At 49.0% G+C, this 18862-nt stretch overlaps 1 protein-coding gene across 16 annotated transcripts in view; it reads left to right on the top strand.

The window, feature by feature from the left end:
• RNFT2 (ring finger protein, transmembrane 2) overlaps positions 1-18862 on the top strand; it is a 131091-nt gene that overhangs the window by 100743 nt on the left and 11486 nt on the right. Inside the window, exons 11-12 of one of the 16 annotated variants that reach the window (XR_013401495.1) lie at positions 8820-9840; positions 11721-13602. The exons of 2 other annotated variants lie outside the window; for them this stretch is intronic. Coding sequence is in view for 2 of the 14 variants with exons in the window: in XM_077955307.1 (XP_077811433.1) it covers positions 11877-12056 (180 nt within the window). In the remaining 12 variants the exon portion in view is untranslated. Of the gene's footprint in view, positions 1-1903; positions 2420-8819; positions 9841-11654; positions 13603-18862 lie in introns of those variants that run through there. 13 more of the 16 variants (XR_013401498.1, XR_013401493.1, XR_013401496.1 and 10 more) reach the window with 13 other exon arrangements.

Below are 18862 nucleotides of genomic sequence, written 5' to 3' on the forward strand. Positions count from 1 at the left end.
CATGTCATCTGTCACCCAAGATTGACAAGCTGCTGGGCAACTTGTAGGATATTTTAATAGAGTCATATGAGATGATGTATAGGGCTGTATATGGGTTTTGAAAATCATAGCGTATTATACCGATATTCAGTATTAGTGTGTAATTCTGTCTGGACATGGTTGGCCTAGTTTGTGTGATTGAAGAGGATCTGAGGTTAGGGGTCTGTGTCTGTGTGTGTGTGTGTGTGTGTGTGTGTGTGTGTGTGTGTGTGTCCTGTCTGGTAGTAACCACATTTTCAGTTATGTCATTTTTTCATAATTAAATGCTTCAAACATCCTTTCCCAGATTCTCTATAATGAGTAAGAGTTTTCACTACAAAGTCAGATGCTTTTTGTATCAGTTATCGATTGTTGTATAACAAGTTACCCCAAAACTCAGTGGCTTAAAGCAACAAATGTTTATTATCTCACAGTTTTTGCGGGTCAAAAATCCAGGCACAAGCCGGGCATGGTAGCTCATGCCTGAAATCCCAGCACTTTGGGAGGCCAAGGTGAGCAGATTGCTTGAGACCAGAAGTTCAGGACCAGCCTGAACAACATAGCGAGACCCCATCTCTACAAAAAATACAAAAATTAGCCGAGTGTGGTGGTGCACGCCTGTGGTCCCTGCTACTCAGGAGGCTGAAGTGAGAGGATTGCCTGAGCCCAAGAGGCGGAGGCTGCAGTGAGCTAAGATTGCGCCACTGCACCATAGCCTGGGTGACAGAGGGAGACCCTGTCTCAAAAAAATTAAAAGGCTGGGTGTGGTGGCTCACACCTGTAATCCCAGCACTTTGGGAGGCCGAGGCAGGTGGATCAGCTGAGGTCAGGAGTTCGAGACCAGCCTGGCCAACATGGTGAAGCCCCGTCTCTACTAAAAATACAAAAGTTAGCTAGGCATGATGGCGCACACCTGTAGTCCCAGCTACTCAGGAGGCTGAGGCAGGAGAGTCACTTGAACCCGGGAGGCAGAGGTTGCGGTGAGTCAAGATCATGCCACTGCACTCTAATCTGGGCGACAGAGCAAGACTGTCTCAAAAAAAAAAAAGGATCCAGGTACAACTTAGCTGTGTCCTCTGCCAAGGGCCTCTCACAGGCTGCAGTCAAGGTATTGCCAGGGCTGTGGTCATCTCCTGGCTCAACTTGGGAAGGAGCTGCATCCAAGCTCCACCATGTGGTTGCTGGTAGGATTCCGTTCCTCATGGGCTGTGGGACTGGAGGCCTCAGTTCCTCCCTGGCTCTTGTGGCCAGTAGATACCCTGAGTTCTGGAAGTCACAGTCTTTTGTAACCTAATCCCAGAAGGGACATCCCATCACCTTCACTGTATCCTGCTGGTTGGAAGCAGGTCACTAGGCGCCACCCTTACTTAAGGAAAGGGGATGCATGAGGCTATGCATACCAGAAGGGGATACTGGGGGCCATAATGGAAATCTGCCTCTCACATGCCCGAGGTTGGATTCCAACCCTGCCACTTAACAACTGTTTGCAACTTAGCTGTGCACCCAAGGTACACATCTCTGAGTCTCACTGACCTGTCTGTTTGCTGTTATGAGACTGGGGTGCAATTATGCACATGAAGAACATTGGCAGGGCCTGGTGTCGTGTTCCTACTTTATTTGTTTGTTTGTTTGTTTGTTTGAAACAGAGTCTCTCTGTGTCACGCAGGCTGGAGTGCAGCGGCATGGTCTTGGCTCACTGCAACCTCTGCCTCCCAGGTTCAAGCGATTCTCCTGCCTCAGCCTCCCGAATAGTTGGGATTACAGGCACCCACCACCATGCCCAGCTAATTTTTGCATTTTTAGTAGAGACGGAGTTTTGCCATGGTAGCCAGGCTAGTCATGAACTCTTGGCCTCAAGTGATCTACCCACCTTGGCTTCCCAAAGTTTTGGAATTACAGGCATGAGCCACCGTGCCTGGCGTGTTTATGTTTTATAAGGGGTAGTGGCTCATGACTGCCTGTTCTCCTCCTCACCTGCATCCATCCCCCCGGACCCAGGCCTGGCTGCTTCCTTCTTTCTCAGCTCACAGTGAACACAAAGTGCTAGGTCAAGAAATGCGCCTCTCCCACTCAAAGCCTCTTCTTTCACATTGGGGCTGGCTCCTGTGATTGTAGGCTCTTGTCCCAAGCCCCCACCTGCCTGCTCTGGATCTTTGGGCAAGACCTGGGGCATGTGGATAGAATTTGGGGTGAGGGTGAGGTGATTGGTTTAACCCCAACTCTGTGCTCTGGGAGGCACAACCAGGGGGTGGTTAACAATCCAAGGCCAGCTGGGCACAGTGGCTTGCACCTGTAATCCCAGCAATTTGGGAGGCTGAGGTGACTGGATTGCTTGAGCCCAGGAGTTTGAGACCAGCCTGGCCAACATAGCAAGACCCCAACTCTACAAAAAATACAAAAATTAGCTGGGTGCAGTGGTGCATGCCTGTGGTCCCAGCTACTCAGGAGGCTGAGGTGGGAGGATCGCTAGAGCCCTGGAAGGTCGAGGCTGCAGTGAGCCATAATCACACCACTGCACTCCAGCCCAGGTGACAGAGTGTGACCCTGTCTCAAAAAAAAAAAAAAAAAGAAAAGAAAACCCAAGAAACAAACAAAAAAACAATCCAGGGCCACCTGCCTTCCCCACTGCCCATCAATCCACCTGATCCTATCCTTCCCAGCTGAGAAAGGCTCCTTCTTCCTCCCCCTTCCTCTGTAGACGTTCATCCCTTTCTCCACATGCTGGAGGCAGCTCACAGCCATGAACTCCTCCGCTGGGCCCTGGGTAGACCTGGTTTTTTGAACCTTTTCATTTGACACCAGATTCTGTCCTCCCATTTCTCTGAGGAAGGGATTGTGAGCTCCTGCAGGGCAGGGACCGGGCCTTTATCACCCTAGTATCGCTAGACTTTCCTGTTTGGCCATTTGTCATCTGCATTCCCATTCATTTGTCCTCTCCATTGACAGAGCCCCTACTCTATGCCAGCTCAGGGCTGGACAGTAGGAGTACGATAACAACATGGCTGCCCTCATGATGTTTACCACCTAGAGGGCAGGGCAGATGTTGACTAAGCAGTTAGAACAGTGGTTCCCAAAGTGTGGCCAGGGTACCCCTGGGGGTTCCTTTCAGGGGGTCTGTGAGGTCAAAACCATTTATATAATAATACTAAGACATTATTGGCCTTTTTGCTCCAGTTCTTTCATAAGTGTACAGTGGAGTTTTCCAGAGGCTGTATCGCCTGTGAGGAGGTCATCACTCTGGTGGCTCATGAATATGTGCTTGTGTATTATGGGTTTTTTTTGTTTTGGTTTGGTTTTGGTTTTGAGATGGAGTCTCACTCTGTAGCCCAGGCTGGAGTGCAGTGGCATGATCTCAGCTCACTGCAACCTCCACCTCCCGGGTCACGGTTCAAGCAATTCTCCTGCCTCAGCCTCCCGAGTAGCTGGGATTATTGGCACATGCCACCATGACCAGCTAATTTGTGTATTTTTATAGGAGATGGACTTTCGCAGTGTTGGCCAGGGTGTTCTTGAACCCCTGACCTTGTGATCCGCCTGCTTTGGCCTCCCAAAGTGCTGGGATTACAGGCATGAGCCACCATGCCTGGCCATTATGTTTTAAATATGTCCCCATTTCTATTTCTAAGTATTTCTAATATTTCTAGATTTGTAAATATAGACAAATTTAAACCACATAGACAGAAGTTCTTTGAGGTCTTCAGTGTTTTTTAAAAATATAAAGGGGTCTTGGCACCAGAACATCTGAGAACTATTAAATTAGAAGTGTGAGAGCCTCAATGAATATGTTGAATGAATGAATGAAAAAACTGCTAAATTTCATGACTATTTCCCATTCACCTAACTCAAGTTTATGTGAACAGGGGTTGTGTTGCATTCTCACATGTAAGTACCTCTTTCGTCCAGGGTAGCATAGTTAAATCCCATTCGGTTCGTCAACAGGTATTTACTGAGCATCTGAGCAAGAACCGTACTCAGCATAAAACCAGGTTCTGCCCTCAGAAAGCTCTCAATCCAGTGGCTGGGCACAGTGGCTCACACCTGTAATCCCAGCACTTTGAGAGGCCAAGGTGGGAGGATCACATGAAGCCAGGAGTTTGAGACCAGCCTGGGCAACAGAGTGAGACTCCATTTCCACAGAAAAATTTAAAAATTAGCCAGGCATGGTGACACATGCCTATAGTCATAGCTACTTGGGAGGTGGAAGCAGGAGGGTCGCTCAAGCCCAGGAGATCAAGAGATCAAGGCTGCTGTGAGCTGTGATCGCACCACTACACTCAAGCCTAGACGACAGAGCAAGACCCTGTCTCAAAAAAAAAAATATATATATATATGTGTGTGTGTGTGTGTGTGTGTATATATATGTGTGTGTGTGTGTGTGTGTGTATGTATATATATGTGTGTGTGTGTGTATGTATATATGTGTGTGTGTGTGTGTATATATATGTGTGTGTGTGTGTGTATATATATATATATATAGAGAGAGAGAGAGAGAGAGAGAAAGCTCTTAATCTAGTGAACAATCAGATGAATTTGCAAATAATTCCAGAAGTGTCATGCAATGCTTTGAGAAGGGTTTTCACCAGGAAGAATAGCATAGGAGAGAAGACGCGATCAGTACTTACATTTGCAGGAGACAGTAACAGGATGGAATTGGGGCAACATCATAAAACAGGGGAGATGTGATTGCTTGACTGAATCTTCCAAAAGAACTGGGCAAGCACACAGCTGGTCAAGATGGAGAAAGGGCATCCCAGGGTGATACTAAAGTTTGTTGGAAGGCTGTGAATAAGCCTTGGGTTGAAGGTCATGTGGCATGTCAATGACATCAGTTACTCCAGGGTGCAAGGCTGGGGCTGGATGGGAGAAGGGCCATCATAGAGGGTACTGGGTGCCATAGTGGGAATCTGTATAAGCTGCGGGGCTTGCTGACCTCTGGTTCCTGCCCTCCAGACCATGATGAGAATCCAGGACAGTCTTCGCGGCTCTGTGTGGACTTCTCTTCTTTCCCCACTCCCTCTCTCCCCTGCACCCCCAACTACAGCCACATCAGCTGTCTTCAAGTGCCTCAAACAGCTTCCTATCTCAGGAGCTTTGCACAGGAGGCTTCCTTCAGTCTGGAATGTTCTATCTCCATCCCCTCTCTTCTGCCCAGTTAACTGCTAAATGTTCTTCAGGCTTTAACCCAAGTGTCCCTACCTCCAGGAAGCCTTCCTTGACTACCTCTTGGATCAAACTGGTCCCTCTGTCACACATCTCCATAATACCACGGAAATCTCCTTCAGAGCGCTGTCTACAATTAGGCACCCACTGTACACCATGCTCGGAATGAATGGGTTTACAAGAAGCTTACAGACTGGCATGGGGAGACAGATAATAAACAATAAACACATAAGATAATCATTATTACTATAATAATAGCTAACACTTACAGAGCACTTACTGTTTGCCAGCCATTATTCCAAATGCCTTCTTTTTTTATATTATTTTTTATTTTTTCACACAAGGTCTCACTCTGTCTCCCAGGCTGGAGTGCAGTGACATGATCATAGCTCACTACAGCCTCAACCTCCTGGGCTCAAGCGATCCTCCCACCACTTCAGCCTCCTGAGTAGTTGGGGTGGCACATGCCACTATGCCCAGCTAATTTTTTCTTTTTGTAGAGACATGGGGCATGGGGGTGGAGGAAGTCTCACCATGTTGCCCAGGCTGGTCTCTGGCCTCGAGCCATCCTCCTGCCTTGGCCTCCCAAAGTGCTGGGGTTATAAGCATGAGCCACTGTGCCCAGCTTCTTTTTTATGGTTTTGCTTTTAAAAAAAACTTTTTGTTTAGATTTTTATATTATCATTTTCCTCAAACATTTCATTTTGAAAAATTTCAAACCTGCAGAAAAGTTGCATGAAACTCTTCTATTCTTCACCCAGATTTACTGATCATTAACTTTTTACATTTGCCCTTTTTTTGACATTAATTTTTTTTTCCCTAAACCAGTTAAGAGTAAGTGGTAGACATTTAGATTCTTCATCCCTAAATACTTCAGTGTGCATCTCCCAGGAACAAGGACATACTTTTTTTTTTTTTTTTTTTTTTTTTTGAGACGGAGTCTAGCTCACTCTGTCGCCCAGGCTGTAGTGCAGTGGCGTGATCTCGGCTCACTGCAACCTCTCCCTCCTGGGTTCAAGCAATTCTCCTGCCTCAGCCTTCCAAGTAGCTGGGACTACAGGTGTGTGCCACCATGCCTGGCTAATTTTTGTATTTTTAGTAGAGACGGGATTTCACCATGTTGGCCAGGCTGGTCTCAAACTCCTGACCTCAGGTGATCCCCCCGCCTCAGCTTCCCAAAGTGCTAGGATTACAGATGTAAGCCACCATGCCTGGCCACCCAGGAAATTTTTAATTAACATAAAATATTATTTAATATATGGTACATATTCAGATTTCTCCAGTTGCCTTCAAAGCACCCTTTATAGCTGGGATTTTTTTGCCCCACCTGGGACCAATCAAGACTCATGTGCTACATTTGGTTGTCACATCTAAATACTTTTAACATGTTAATTAATCTTCCAATGAGGGGGTTCTATCCCCATTTTACAGATGGGAAAACTGAGGCACAGAGCAGTTGCATTGTTTGTCCAAGTTATACAGCCAGAGAATGGTGGAACCCATTGGTCTTTCCAATCTCCCTGCCTCTCTCTCTCTTTTTTTTTTTTTTTTTTGAGGTGGAGTTTCACTCTTTTTTTTTTTTTTTTGAGACGGAGTCTTGCCCTGTCACCCAGGCTGGAGTGCACTGGCGCCATCTAGGCTCACTGCAAGCTCCGCATCCCGGGTTCACGCCATTCTCCTGCCTCAGCCTCCCCAGTAGCTGGGACTACAGGTGCCCGCCACCACGCCCAGCTCATTTTTTTGTGTTTTTAGTAGAGACGGGGTTTCACCATGTTAGCCAGGATAGTCTCGATCTCCTGACCTCGTGATCTGCCCGTCTCAGCCTCCCAAAGTGCTGGGATTACAGGCGTGAGTCACCGCACCCGGCCGGAGTTTCACTCTTGTTGCCCAGGCTAGAGTGCAATGGCACGATCTCGGCTCACTGCAACCTCTGCCTCCTGGGTTCATGTGATTCTCCTGCCTCAGCTTCCCGAGTAGCTGGGATTACAGCCGTGCACCACCACGCCCGGCTAATTTTGTATTTTCAGTAGAGACAGGGTTTCTCCATGTTGGTCAGGCTGATCTCAAATTCCTGACCTCAGGTGATCCACCCACCTCAGCCTCCCAAACTGCTGGGATTACAGGCATGAGGCACTGCACCTGGCCCGATCTCTCTCTTTTTTAAAAAATTTAATTTAATTTTAAGTTGCAGGATGCATGTGCAGGATGTACAGGTTTGCTACATAGGTAAACGTGTGCCATGGTGGTTTGCTGCACCTATTGACCCATCACCTAGGTACTAAGCCCCGCATGCATTAGCTATTTATCCTGATGCTCTCCCTCCCCTAGCCCCACAACAGGCCCCAGTGTGTGTTGTTCCCCTCCCTGTGTCTATGTGTTCTCATTGTTCAGCTCTGACTTATGAGTGAGAACATGCAGTGTTCGGTTTTCTGTTCCTATGTTAGTTTGCTGAGAATAATGGCTTCCAGCTCCATCCATGTCCCTGCAAAGGACATGATCTCATTCCTTTTTATGGCTGCATAGTATTCCATGGTGTTTATGAACCACATTTTCTCTATCCAGTCTATCACTGATGAGCATTTGGGTTGATTCCATATCTTTGCTGTTGTGAATAGTGCTGCAGTGAACATATGCATGCATGTATCTGTTTATTGCAGCACCAGTCACCTGCCTTTCCTCTTGACTCTTGTGTTCTATTCTCAACCCAGAAGGCAGAGGGATCACTTTAAACTGCAGATCATATCAGGTCACTCCTCTGCTCCAAGCCCTGCCATGGCCCCTTCTCTCAGAATAAGAGCCAAAGACCTCACAATGGCCCACAAGGACCTATACCATCTGCATCCCTCACCCTCCATCACTTCTGTGACCTCATCTCCCTCTCCCATCCACCCCCGCCAACCCCAGCCCAGCTACCCTCTCCTTCCTTCTCCTCCCACACATCAAACACAGTCCAGCCTCAGGGCCTCTGCACATGCTGTTCCTGCTGCCAGGAGCACTTTTCCCTGAGATCTCATCAGGGCTCACTCCTCACCGACCTCCAAGTTTTACCCAAACGTCAGTATCTCCATGAAGTTTTCCTTAACGTCCCAACCCACCCAAGCCCTCTCTGTTCCTTCTCCCTCATGCTTTGTTTTTTGGGGTTTTTTTTTTTTTTTTTTTTTTTTTTAAGACGGAGTCTTGCTCTGTCACCTAGGCTGGAGTGCAGTGGCACAAACTCAGCTCAGTGCAGCCTCTGCCTCCGGGTTCAAACGATTCTCCTGCCTCAGCCTCCCGAGTAGCTGGGGCTACAGGCGCCCACCACCATGCCCGGCTAATTTTTGTATCTTTTAGGAGAGACGGGGTTTCATCTTGTTGGCCAGGGTGGTCTCAAACTCCTGCCTCAGGTGATCTGCCCGCCTCGGCCTCCCAAAGTGCTGGGATTACAGTCGGGAGCCACCACACCCGGCCCCTCCCCTGCTGTTTCATCTTGGTGCTTCCTATTGATAACTCGGTATTTTAGAGTCGCATTGTCTCCCCGACGCGGGTGCAGGCGCCCCGAAGGCAGGGGTTGTCTGTCTAATCCGCTGCCGCGTCTCCTGCTCCCGGACCGAGGCGGACGCGCGGTAAAGAGTCCTGGTGCCTGCTGATTGCTGTCCCCGCAGCACGTGTTCTGTGAGGAGTGCCTCTGCCTGTGGCTGGACCGCGAGCGCACCTGCCCGCTCTGCCGCTCGGTCGCCGTGGACACCCTGCGCTGCTGGAAGGACGGCGCCACGTCCGCACACTTCCAGGTGTACTAGGACCGAACAACCGAACACTGAGGACACTCGGAAGGACGCCGAGGGTCAGCATGCCCGGACCCAGCCCTGCGGGGGCTTCCTGAAAAACAGGCCTCAAGCACTTACATCCTGCCTCTTGCCCACCACCACTTCTGACCCCAAAACCCCGCCCCTGTCTTGTCCTTCTGACCTTCACTTTCGTCTCTCGTTCTGTGGTGTAGTGCGTGCCTCCTTCCCCTGCAAAAGGGGACGTCTTCCTAACTCAGACTTGAAGCCCTTCTAGATGCGTCTTCCTTCTCCGCTCCAAGTCAAGGACCTGGCAATACATGAAGTTCCCACTTGTCGGATATTTTCTTTCTTTCCCTCCCTCCCTCCCTCCCTTCCTTACTTCCTTCTTTCCTTCCTTCCTTCCTTCCTTCCCTCCTTCCCTCCCTCCCTCCTTCCCTCCCTCCCTCCTTCCTTCCTTCCTTCCTTCTTTCCTTCCTTCCTTCCTTCCTTTTTTTTTTTTTTTTGACAGAGTCTCACTCTGTCACCCAGGCTGGAGTGCAGTGGCACAATCTCGGCTCACTGCAACCTCCACCTCCTGGGTTCAAGCGATTCTCCTGCCTCAGCCTCCCAAGTAGTTGGGATTACAGGCACCCACCAACGTGTTTGGCTAATTTTTGTATTTTTTAATAGAGACAGGGTTTTGCCATGTTGGCCAGACTGGTGACCTCCAACTCCTGACCTCAAATGATCAGCTCGCCTTGGCCTCACAAAGTGTTGGGATTACAGGCATGAGCCACGACACCCAGCCTCATTCCTTTTTTTTTTGAGACAGGGTCTGGGTCTTCACCCAGGCTGGAGTGCAGCTGGCACGATCACAGCTCACTGCAACCTTGAACTCCTAGGCCCAAGCCATCCTCCCGCCTCAGCCTCCCAAGTAGCTGGGACTACCGGCATGTGCCACCAGGCCTGGCTAATTTTTATGATTATGATTATTATTATTATTATTATTAGGAGAGGCGAGGACTCATTATGTTATCCATGGTGGTCTCAAACTCCTGGGCTCAAGCAATCCTCCTGCCCTGCCCTCGCAAAGTGCTGAGTGCTATTACAGGTGTGAGCCACTGTGCCCAGCCCACCTGCTGGTTATTTTAACTTAGTACCCAGTGCCTTGTACTTGATGCCACAGGCTGGGGAGGAGCCTAGAAATCACTGCCTCCCAGATAGCCCAGGCCTGCAGATTAGAATCCCTGTGAGTCCTGTAAAGTATTTTCTTTTTTCTTTTTATTTTTGTTGTTGTTGTTGTTGTGAAACAGAGTCTTACTCTGTCGCCCAGGCTGGAGTGCAATGGCACGATCTTGGCTCACTGCAACCTCCGCCTCCCATGTTCAAGTGATTCTCTTGCCTCAGCCTCCCGAGTAGCTGGGACAACAGGTGTGTGCCACCATGCCCGGCTAATTTTTTTTGTATTTTTCGTAGAGACGGGGTTTCGTCACATTGTCCAGGCTGGCCTCAAACTTCTGACCTCAAGTGATCCACCCGCCTCACCCTCCCAGAGTGCTGGGATGACAGGCGTGAGCCACCATACCTGGCCCAAAGTATTTTCAAAATACAGCTGTTAGGTGCCACCATATACCTGTAATAACTTAATGTCCCAAATACTTCATCCTCGGCAGGCACAGCATCCAGCCTCCTGCTTGGATTCCGTGCTGTCACCCTCACAACAGCCCTGTGATGGGGGAGGTACTGTGGGGTCCCCTGTTTTATAGATGAGGAAACTTGGGCACAGAGCTTGGTGCGGTAACTTTCCCAGGGTCACCCAGCCAGCACGGGCGGGCTGAGTTTCCGACAGAGGGCTAGGACAGCTTTAGAACCCACATTTAAAAAAAAATTGTTTTTTTTTTTTTTAATTAGAGATGAGGTCTCTAATAAAAATCCAGGTTGTCCAGGCTGGATTCAAACTCCTGAGCTCAAGTGATCCTCCCTCCTCAGCCTCCCAAGTAGCTACAACTACAGGCACACCCCACTATCCCCAGCAGAGCCCACACTCTTAACCGCCAGACTGATCTGCCCCTCAGACATGGCAGGCATGGGGCCCAGCAGACATGGTTTTCTAAAAGCAGACGAGAGGCCGGATGCAGTGGCCCATGCCTGTAGTGCCAGCACTTTGGGAGGCTGAAGCAGGCGGATCACCTGAGGTCAGGAGTTCAAGACTAGCCTGGCCAACACGGCAAAACCCCCTCTCTACTAAAAAATACAAAAATTAGCCAGGCATGGTGGCGGGTGCCTGTAATCCCAGCTACTCAGGAGCCTGAGGCAGGGATAATTGCTTGGACCCGGGACACAAAAGTTGCAGTGAGTAACTGCACCCCAGCCTGGACGACAGAGTGAGACTCCATCTCATAAATAAATAAATAAATGCACACAAGGTGATTTTAATGCTCATCCTGGTTAAGAATGAGTGGCCCAGGCACATAGCCTGTTAGATATGAACTATGTTAAGAACGATGAATGCTAGATCCTGAAATCTACTTGTGGCTGGGTCCACAGAAAAACATAGCCCTTAAATTAATTGCCATTTTTGCCAGGAATGGGGGCTCCTGCCTGTAATCCCAGCACTTTAGGAGGCCAAGGTGGGTGGATCACTTGAGGTCGGGAGTTCGAGACCAGTCTACTAAAAATACAAAAATTAGCTGGGCGTGGTGGTGGGTGCCTGTAATCCCAACTACTCTGGAGGCTGAGGCAGGAGAATCACTTGAACCCGGGGGGCAGAGGCTGCAGTGAGTCGAGATTGCACCACAGCACTCCAACCTGGGTGACAGAGTGACCAAGACTCTGTCTTAAAAAAAAAAAAAAAGAAAGAAAGAAAGGTCAGTTTTGGCCCAGATGTGGTTACCCCTTGGTCTCCTGTCTTTATGTCTTTCTCCTCTTTCTATTCTGTCATCTCCCTCACTTAAGTCTCAGGCCTGTCAGCGGCTCCTGTGGACATTGCCATCCCCTCTGGTAGCAAAAGGGACAACCCATGTTATGGATGTCTCCACCAACCAGGGTGGCGGCCTGGAGCACCGTAACCATCTGTGCTTCTGTGATCTCTATGACAGAGCCACTTCTCCACCTCTGAAATGCTCCCTGCTCTGAAATCTGGGATGAGATGGCACAGGTGACCACGCAGAAGCCACTGGAATCTTGCCTGCCCTATTCCTCTCCCAACTCTGTTCTCTTATTGTCAACCTCAGCACAACAGGCTGGCACCAATGGCATTGCAGAGAAAGCAATCTGTGTGGCCAGTGGGCAGATTAGCGTGCAAGCCCCAGGAGAAATGGAGGAGCTTTGCAGCCACCTTGCTGTCAGCCTGTATTAACATGTCCCCTGCCCCCACCCCCGCCATAGATTCAGGACATTCACCCCTGTGTGCCACCAAGCCAGGACTTTCCCCTTGGCTTGGCATCCCTGGCTCTCTCCTGGTACCCAGCAAGACGTCTGTTCCAGGGCAGTGTAGCATCTTTCAAGCTCTGTTACTATGGCGATGGCCATGATGTTACAATCCCACTTGCCTGAATAATCAAGTGGGAAGGGGAAGCAGAGGGAAATGGGGCCACGTGAATGCAGCTGCTCTGTTTTCCCTACCCTGAGGAAGAACCAAACGGAAGCAACAGGAACTTCTGCAACTGGTTTTTATCAGAAAGATCATCCTGCCTGCGGATGATGTCAAAGGGGCACAAGAAATTGGAGCTGGAGAAGATTGATGGAAGTGCAGGCGTGTAAGGAAACAGAACAGTCTTCTGGGAGTCAGACCTGGAATTCTGATTCCAAACTCTTTATTACTTTGGGAAGCCACTCGGCCTCCCTGTAGCCATCTCCAGGGTGACGGAACCCAGTGTATTACCTGCTGGAACCAAGGAAACTAACAATGTAGGTTACTAGTGAATACCCCAATGGTTTCTCCAATTATGCCCATGCCGCCAAAACAATAAAATAAAATTCTCTAACACTGCAAAGAATGAGCCATGCCTGTTAACACTGTAAAGAATGCAACATGTGGGGGACACACAGGGGCAGGTGGGATGGTTTAATTTAGGATTTTATTATTGCGTGCCCTGCCCTCTGGGGGAACATCCCATCTGAGGTTTTCTTCTGGGTGGGAGGATTTAACTCCTGTCCTAGGGAAAACAGTGTCTGATGAGGAGTGTTTCCAACACGGGCTGCATGAATTCCCCAATACCAGTGCGAAAGCAGCCAGGAGTCCCCGTTGGAAAAGAACAATGCCACTCTCTTTTATGTATCTTGGTTCTGCAACTCATTTGTTGTAAGTAGCATTCATCGAGTGTCAGGTTCACAGTATCCTGCCCTTAATATTTTATGATTCACTGACTCAAGTTCCACGAAGTCCTTAGAAATGGTCCTCTTCATGTAAATATCTTGAGAATAATAAACGTGAGGGAATAAGAAAGGCAAGCTTTGGACCCAGCTATGATAGGTGCATCAGCTTCGAAAGAGAAGAAGGATGTACAGAGTGTTAGGAAGACATCTGGGCTGCTGAGACTCGGGATTAGAAGAAGGAGAGGTAAATAAAGTGGGTCCTGGAATCTTTTAGGACTTTTGCTGCAAGACAAACAGCTGCCTTTGGTGTTTTTGACATCTCCCGAAGTACCCTTCAGCCAATAAATACCATCTGTTGGTGCAACGTGTTTGTGGTCTTGATTTTCCTTTCACCTCTTGAAGCCAAGTGCAACCGTTTTAGATCAAAGGAGGAGAAGCCCTTTGCGGAGTGGGTGGTTGTCTTATGTTGGTTTCCCCAAAGCAGATCGTGTTCAGGTGCACGTGATTTATTACAGAAGTGCTCCCATGAGAAACCAGTAAGGGAATCATGAGTGAAATAGAACAGAGAAGGGAAAGAAGTCAGGCTCTGGTGAAGTCCCAGGCTTAGCTGGATCTCCCAGGGAGCTCGGGAGCCTAAGTTTCATCTCAGAGTTTGTCCTGTCCCACAAAATACACATCAACTAATTCTTGGCTCTGGGCTAATGGAGGGACTTCCTGCACTTCAGACTCTCCCCTAAGGAGGCCCCAATGTCTAAGGGTAAGCCTCTGAAGGCCCCAGAGACCAGCAAAGCACATGAAACTGCAGGATAGGAACCTGGCAAAAGGGATCAGAAAGAGCCTCCGTGGGGCACTTACAGTACTCACTACAGGGGCTAGCTAGAGGTTGTGTGGGCCAAAAATGTATAGGCTGGTTCAAGAAGGGTTCTCCAGGACTCCAGATTATGATAGATATTTAAATGTAGATTAATAGCACAAGAGGGCCAGGCACGGTGGCTCACGCCTGTAATCCCAGCACTTTGGGAGGCCGAGGCGGGTGGATCACGAGGTCAGGAGATCGAGACCATCCTGGCTAACACGGTGAAACCCCGACTCCACTAAAAATACAAAAAATGAGCTGGGTGTGGTGGCGGGCGCCTGTAGTCCCAGCTACTTGGGAGGCTGAGGCAGGAGAATGGCGTGAACCCGGGAGGCGGAGCTTGCAGTGAGCTGAGATCGCGCCACTGCACTCCAGCCTGGGCGACAGAGCGAGACTACGTCTCAAAAAAAAAAAAATTGCACAAGGTGACAGTACATGCCTCTTAGGGCAACATTATGACACCAGGCATGAAAACATCATCAGGCCAAATTTTTGGGTTGCCATCAAGGCTGGGCGTGGTGGCTCATGCCTGTAATCGCAGCATTTTGGAAGGCCAAAGTGGGAGGATCACTTGAGCCAGGAGTTTGAGACCAGCCTCGGCAACATTGTGAGACCCCCATTTCTACAAAAACTTAAAAAATTTGCCAGGCATGGTGATAGGCTCCTGTGGTCCCAGCTACTCTGAGGTGGGAGGATCACCTGAGCCCAGGAGGTGGAGGCTGCAGTGAGCCATGATCACGCCACTGCACTCCAGCCTGGGCGACAGAGCTAGACCCTATCTCAAAAAAGAAAAAAAAAAAAGACAAGAAAAGAAAACCAATTCAAATATGGCTTAAGTAAAAGAAAGACTTTATTTGGTTTACATAACTGTATGGGCTTCAGATACAGTTGGATTCAGAGACTCCCAATGTTGATACAGAATTGTGTCTCTCGGTCAGGCGCAGTGGCTCACGCCTGTAATCTCAGCACTTTGGGAGGCTGAGGCAGGCGGATCACTTGAGCTCAGGAGTTGGAGACCAGCCTGACCCCCTCTCTACTAAAAAAAAAAAAAAAAAAAAAATACTAGCCAGACGTGGTGGCCCATACCTGTAGTCCCAGCTACTCAGGAGGCTGAAGCACGGGAATTGCTTAAACCTGGGAGGTGGAGGTTGCAGTGAGCCGAGATCGCGCCACTGCATTCCAGCCTGAGACCCTATCTCTGAAAAAAAAAAAAAAAAAAAAAAAAAAAAGAATTGTGTCTCAGCTGTCCCTCAATTCTGTTTTCCTTTGAAACAGTTTGATTTTCAGGCAGCTGGACCCATGTGGTGGTAAGACAGCCCGCAGCAGTTCTGTGCTTATGTTCTAGCAGCTTAACAACCCCTGCATCCCAAAAGCTCCACCAAAAGTCCTAAGACTGACTCTCATTTGTTTGTCCCAAACCAATTACTTTAGCCGGTGAGATGTGGCGCACTGGCCAGGCCTGGGTCAGCTGTTGAACTCTTGAGGTAGTGAGAGGAAGGAGTCAGCCCCTCTAAGTCACGTAGACTGAAAGCGGGGCAGGGGTGGGTGTTCAAAGGAAAAGAGAAGGTCTGGTCTCTAAAAAAACAACCTGGGCCAGGCGCGGTGGCTCATGCCTGCAATCCCAGCACTTTGGGAAGTTGAGGCAGGTGGATCACCTGAGGTCAGGAGTTTGAGACCAGTCTGGGAAACATGGTAAAACCCCATCTCTACTAAAAATACAAAAATTAGCCAGGCATGGTGACACATGCCCGTAATCCCCGCTACTCGGGAGGCCGAGGCAGGAGAATAGCTTGAACCCAGGAAGCAGAGGTTGCGGTGAACCAGTATCACGCCACTGCACTCCAGCCTGGGCAATAAGAGCGAAACTCCGCCTCCAAAAAAATGGTATCTGTACTCAACCTCCCATTCTTAGGATGAGACTAGAACCCGAGTTGTCCGCAGTTGGAGACATTCATCTGCAGGCTCATTGGCTTGTCCACAGGATACCATGCATAAATTATGGTTGTGTGCACTGACCTTGAACTCTTGGGCAAGTTTCCCAAACCTGTTGCCCAACCCAAGGGCATTCTTGAGGCCAGTCCTTCTCTTCGGGGGTCGGTGGGGTGGCGGATCTTAGGAATTAGAGGAGGGAAGGAAGTGGCTGGCCTTCTGCCAGAGGGAGCGCTGGGGCATGCAGGAGCCAGGGGCAGGGATCCTGTCCCTGTTATGCAGCTGGGTACTCCCAGAGTCTCTGAGGGGCAGCCTTCCAAAAGGAAATGAAAACACAAATGTCTTTGGCTAGAAGTGCACAACCAATTTTTTAATAAAGTCATTACAAATATGTACAAAGCGTCTCCAAGGTATGAAATTCCTCTTACAAAAGAGCACAACGACATCAGAACCAACAACGTCGGAACCCGGAACGGAACATCCCCAAGCTTATTGCCGCTCTGGCTAGGCCAGAGGCCTCACTACGGTTCTCCAGATACCCTCCCAGCCGTCCCTGCCACGCGCACAGCTTCCTTGGCGCTTATAGTGCAAAAGATCTTCGGGAGAAGGAACTTGGGAGTTCAGGTTGGAGAAGAGGGTAGGAAGGAGGTAAGAAAAGCTTCCTGTGTCCTAGGAAATAAGTCATACAGGCCCTATTTGCAAATTCCATGCACCTTCCCTGGGACCTTACAGAAACCAGGAACACAGGGGGAGGGCATGAGTATATAAAATCCACAACAAATCCAACCAGCCTGTCCTTGAGTGTCCCCAAAGGTGACACTTTTTCCAGTGGACCTAAGTCAGGCCCCCGGCTCCCAGCGGGGCCATGTGCTGGCACTCGCCCTGGAACTAGCAGTGCTGTGGGTGACCTCATGCAGGGAACCAGTGGAGCAGAGCAGTCAGCTCGTGAGCATGGGGGTCCCATGGACTCGAGTCCAAATCTTGGCTCAGGTACTTCGCTGGTGGTGTGGCCTTCAGCTAAGTTGCTCAACCTCTCTGAGCCTCAGCTTCCTCCACTGTAAAATGGGAATGATAACAGTACTATCTGCTAAAGTGGGCATGAGGCATCGCGGAGGGGAAGATGGTAAAGCACTTCGCCCAGGGCTTGGGAGTGGCGAGTGCGCCATCAAAGGTAGCTTTGACTATTGTGTAAAGCAGCAAGGACCAGTCTGTTCATGCTGGAAATGAGTCGAGATTGCAGGCTTTTTAACTGCCTTTACCAGAGGGCGGGGCTCTCAGTCAATACTATATAACAATCTGCCAGCAAGGCTTGGGGTCACAGTGGTGACCTGAAAAATCTGTTAAATGTCATGAACCAGACTGGAAAGGGACATTTCACATCATCTGCTTCCGAGCAGGACTGTCCCCTCCACCATCCATAAGTCAAGTCTCTTCTGAGATGGAATTCTACAACCTGGCACATTGTAGATGCTCAATAAATATATGCTAAATGAATGAATGAAAATTTTAAAAATAAACTTTCAGCTTAAGCTTTAAAATGACACTTTGACATCAATTTCCTCCCCTCATGGAACTTCCAATCAGCTCCATGGGATAAGAAGAGTGTCTAGCCGGTCCCCCAAACCCTTAACCAACTTCTGACCTTCAGAAAAGAAACGGGTATTGACACAGAAGAACACAATCTGTGTTCTGGTCAATGCAACTTGTAGTATCAGGTGGACATGCATAAAGTCCACAGTGGTGGGCCGGTGTCCCTAAAAGATACTTGCGTAGGAGGTGGGTGGGTGAGGACTCCCCTGATTCCCCAGGGAGGGAGAGTGATATTTTATCACTGTCAGAAACATCATAATAGGAGAGCATGAGATCAGCTACATACATTGTGAAAACCACTCACAGTTTCATTTTTCTGTGACGATATTGTTTAAATCACCCTTTCCTCTCATCATCAAAACAGAAAAGAGTCAAAATAAGAAGTGGAGGCTGAGCACGGTGCCTCACACCTGTAATCCCAGCACTTTGGGAGGCCAAGACAGGTGGATCACTTAAGGCCAGGAGTTCAAAACCAGTCTGGCCAACATGGTAAAACCCCGTCTCTATTAAAAATACAAAAATTAGCTGAGCATGGTGGCGTGTGCCTGTAATCCCAGCTACTCGCGAGGCTGAGGCAGGAGAATCGCTTGAACCTGGGAGGTGGAGGTTACAGTGAGCCAAGCTTGCACCACTGCACTCCAGCCTGGGCGACAGAGCGAGACTCTGTCTCAAAATAAAGAAGAAGTGGAAAAGAAGTCCCCAGTATCCAAATGAAGGTGGCTAAAAATATAAAAACAAACAAACAAAAAACAGGAACTAGGCTCTAAGAGATGTGCACGGCCAAAATAAAACCGCAAACAAAACAAAACAAACCAAACAAAAAACAGGAACTGGGCTCTAGGAGATGCGCACGGCCTAGGACCACGGACAGCAGCCAGTGGGGCTAATGGGCTCCCCAGAGAAACTTCCTACTCAAGCTACACCAATAACAAAGAGAACAGGAAACGGACCCCCAAATTTGAAGAGATTGTATTTGTTTGTGGGGTATCAGGTAGGGGTGAGAAGCTTCCAGAAAGGACTGGATCTCATTCAGAGTGTTGAAGTCCCGGGGGCTCCAGTCCCTGAGGTTCCTGGCTCCCCACTCTCTGAGAGCAAGCAGCACCATCAGAAATGAAGAGGCAAAAGTCTCTTCATCTCATTATGCAGCAAGTTACCTAAACGATGATCTCAGAGGCCTCCCTCTGCTTGTACAGTCTCTCTCTCTCTCTCACACACACACACACACACACACACACACGCACACACTGCT

Source organism: Macaca mulatta, chromosome 11 (genome assembly GCF_049350105.2).
Source record: "Macaca mulatta isolate MMU2019108-1 chromosome 11, T2T-MMU8v2.0, whole genome shotgun sequence".
Lineage (NCBI taxonomy): Eukaryota > Metazoa > Chordata > Mammalia > Primates > Cercopithecidae > Macaca > Macaca mulatta.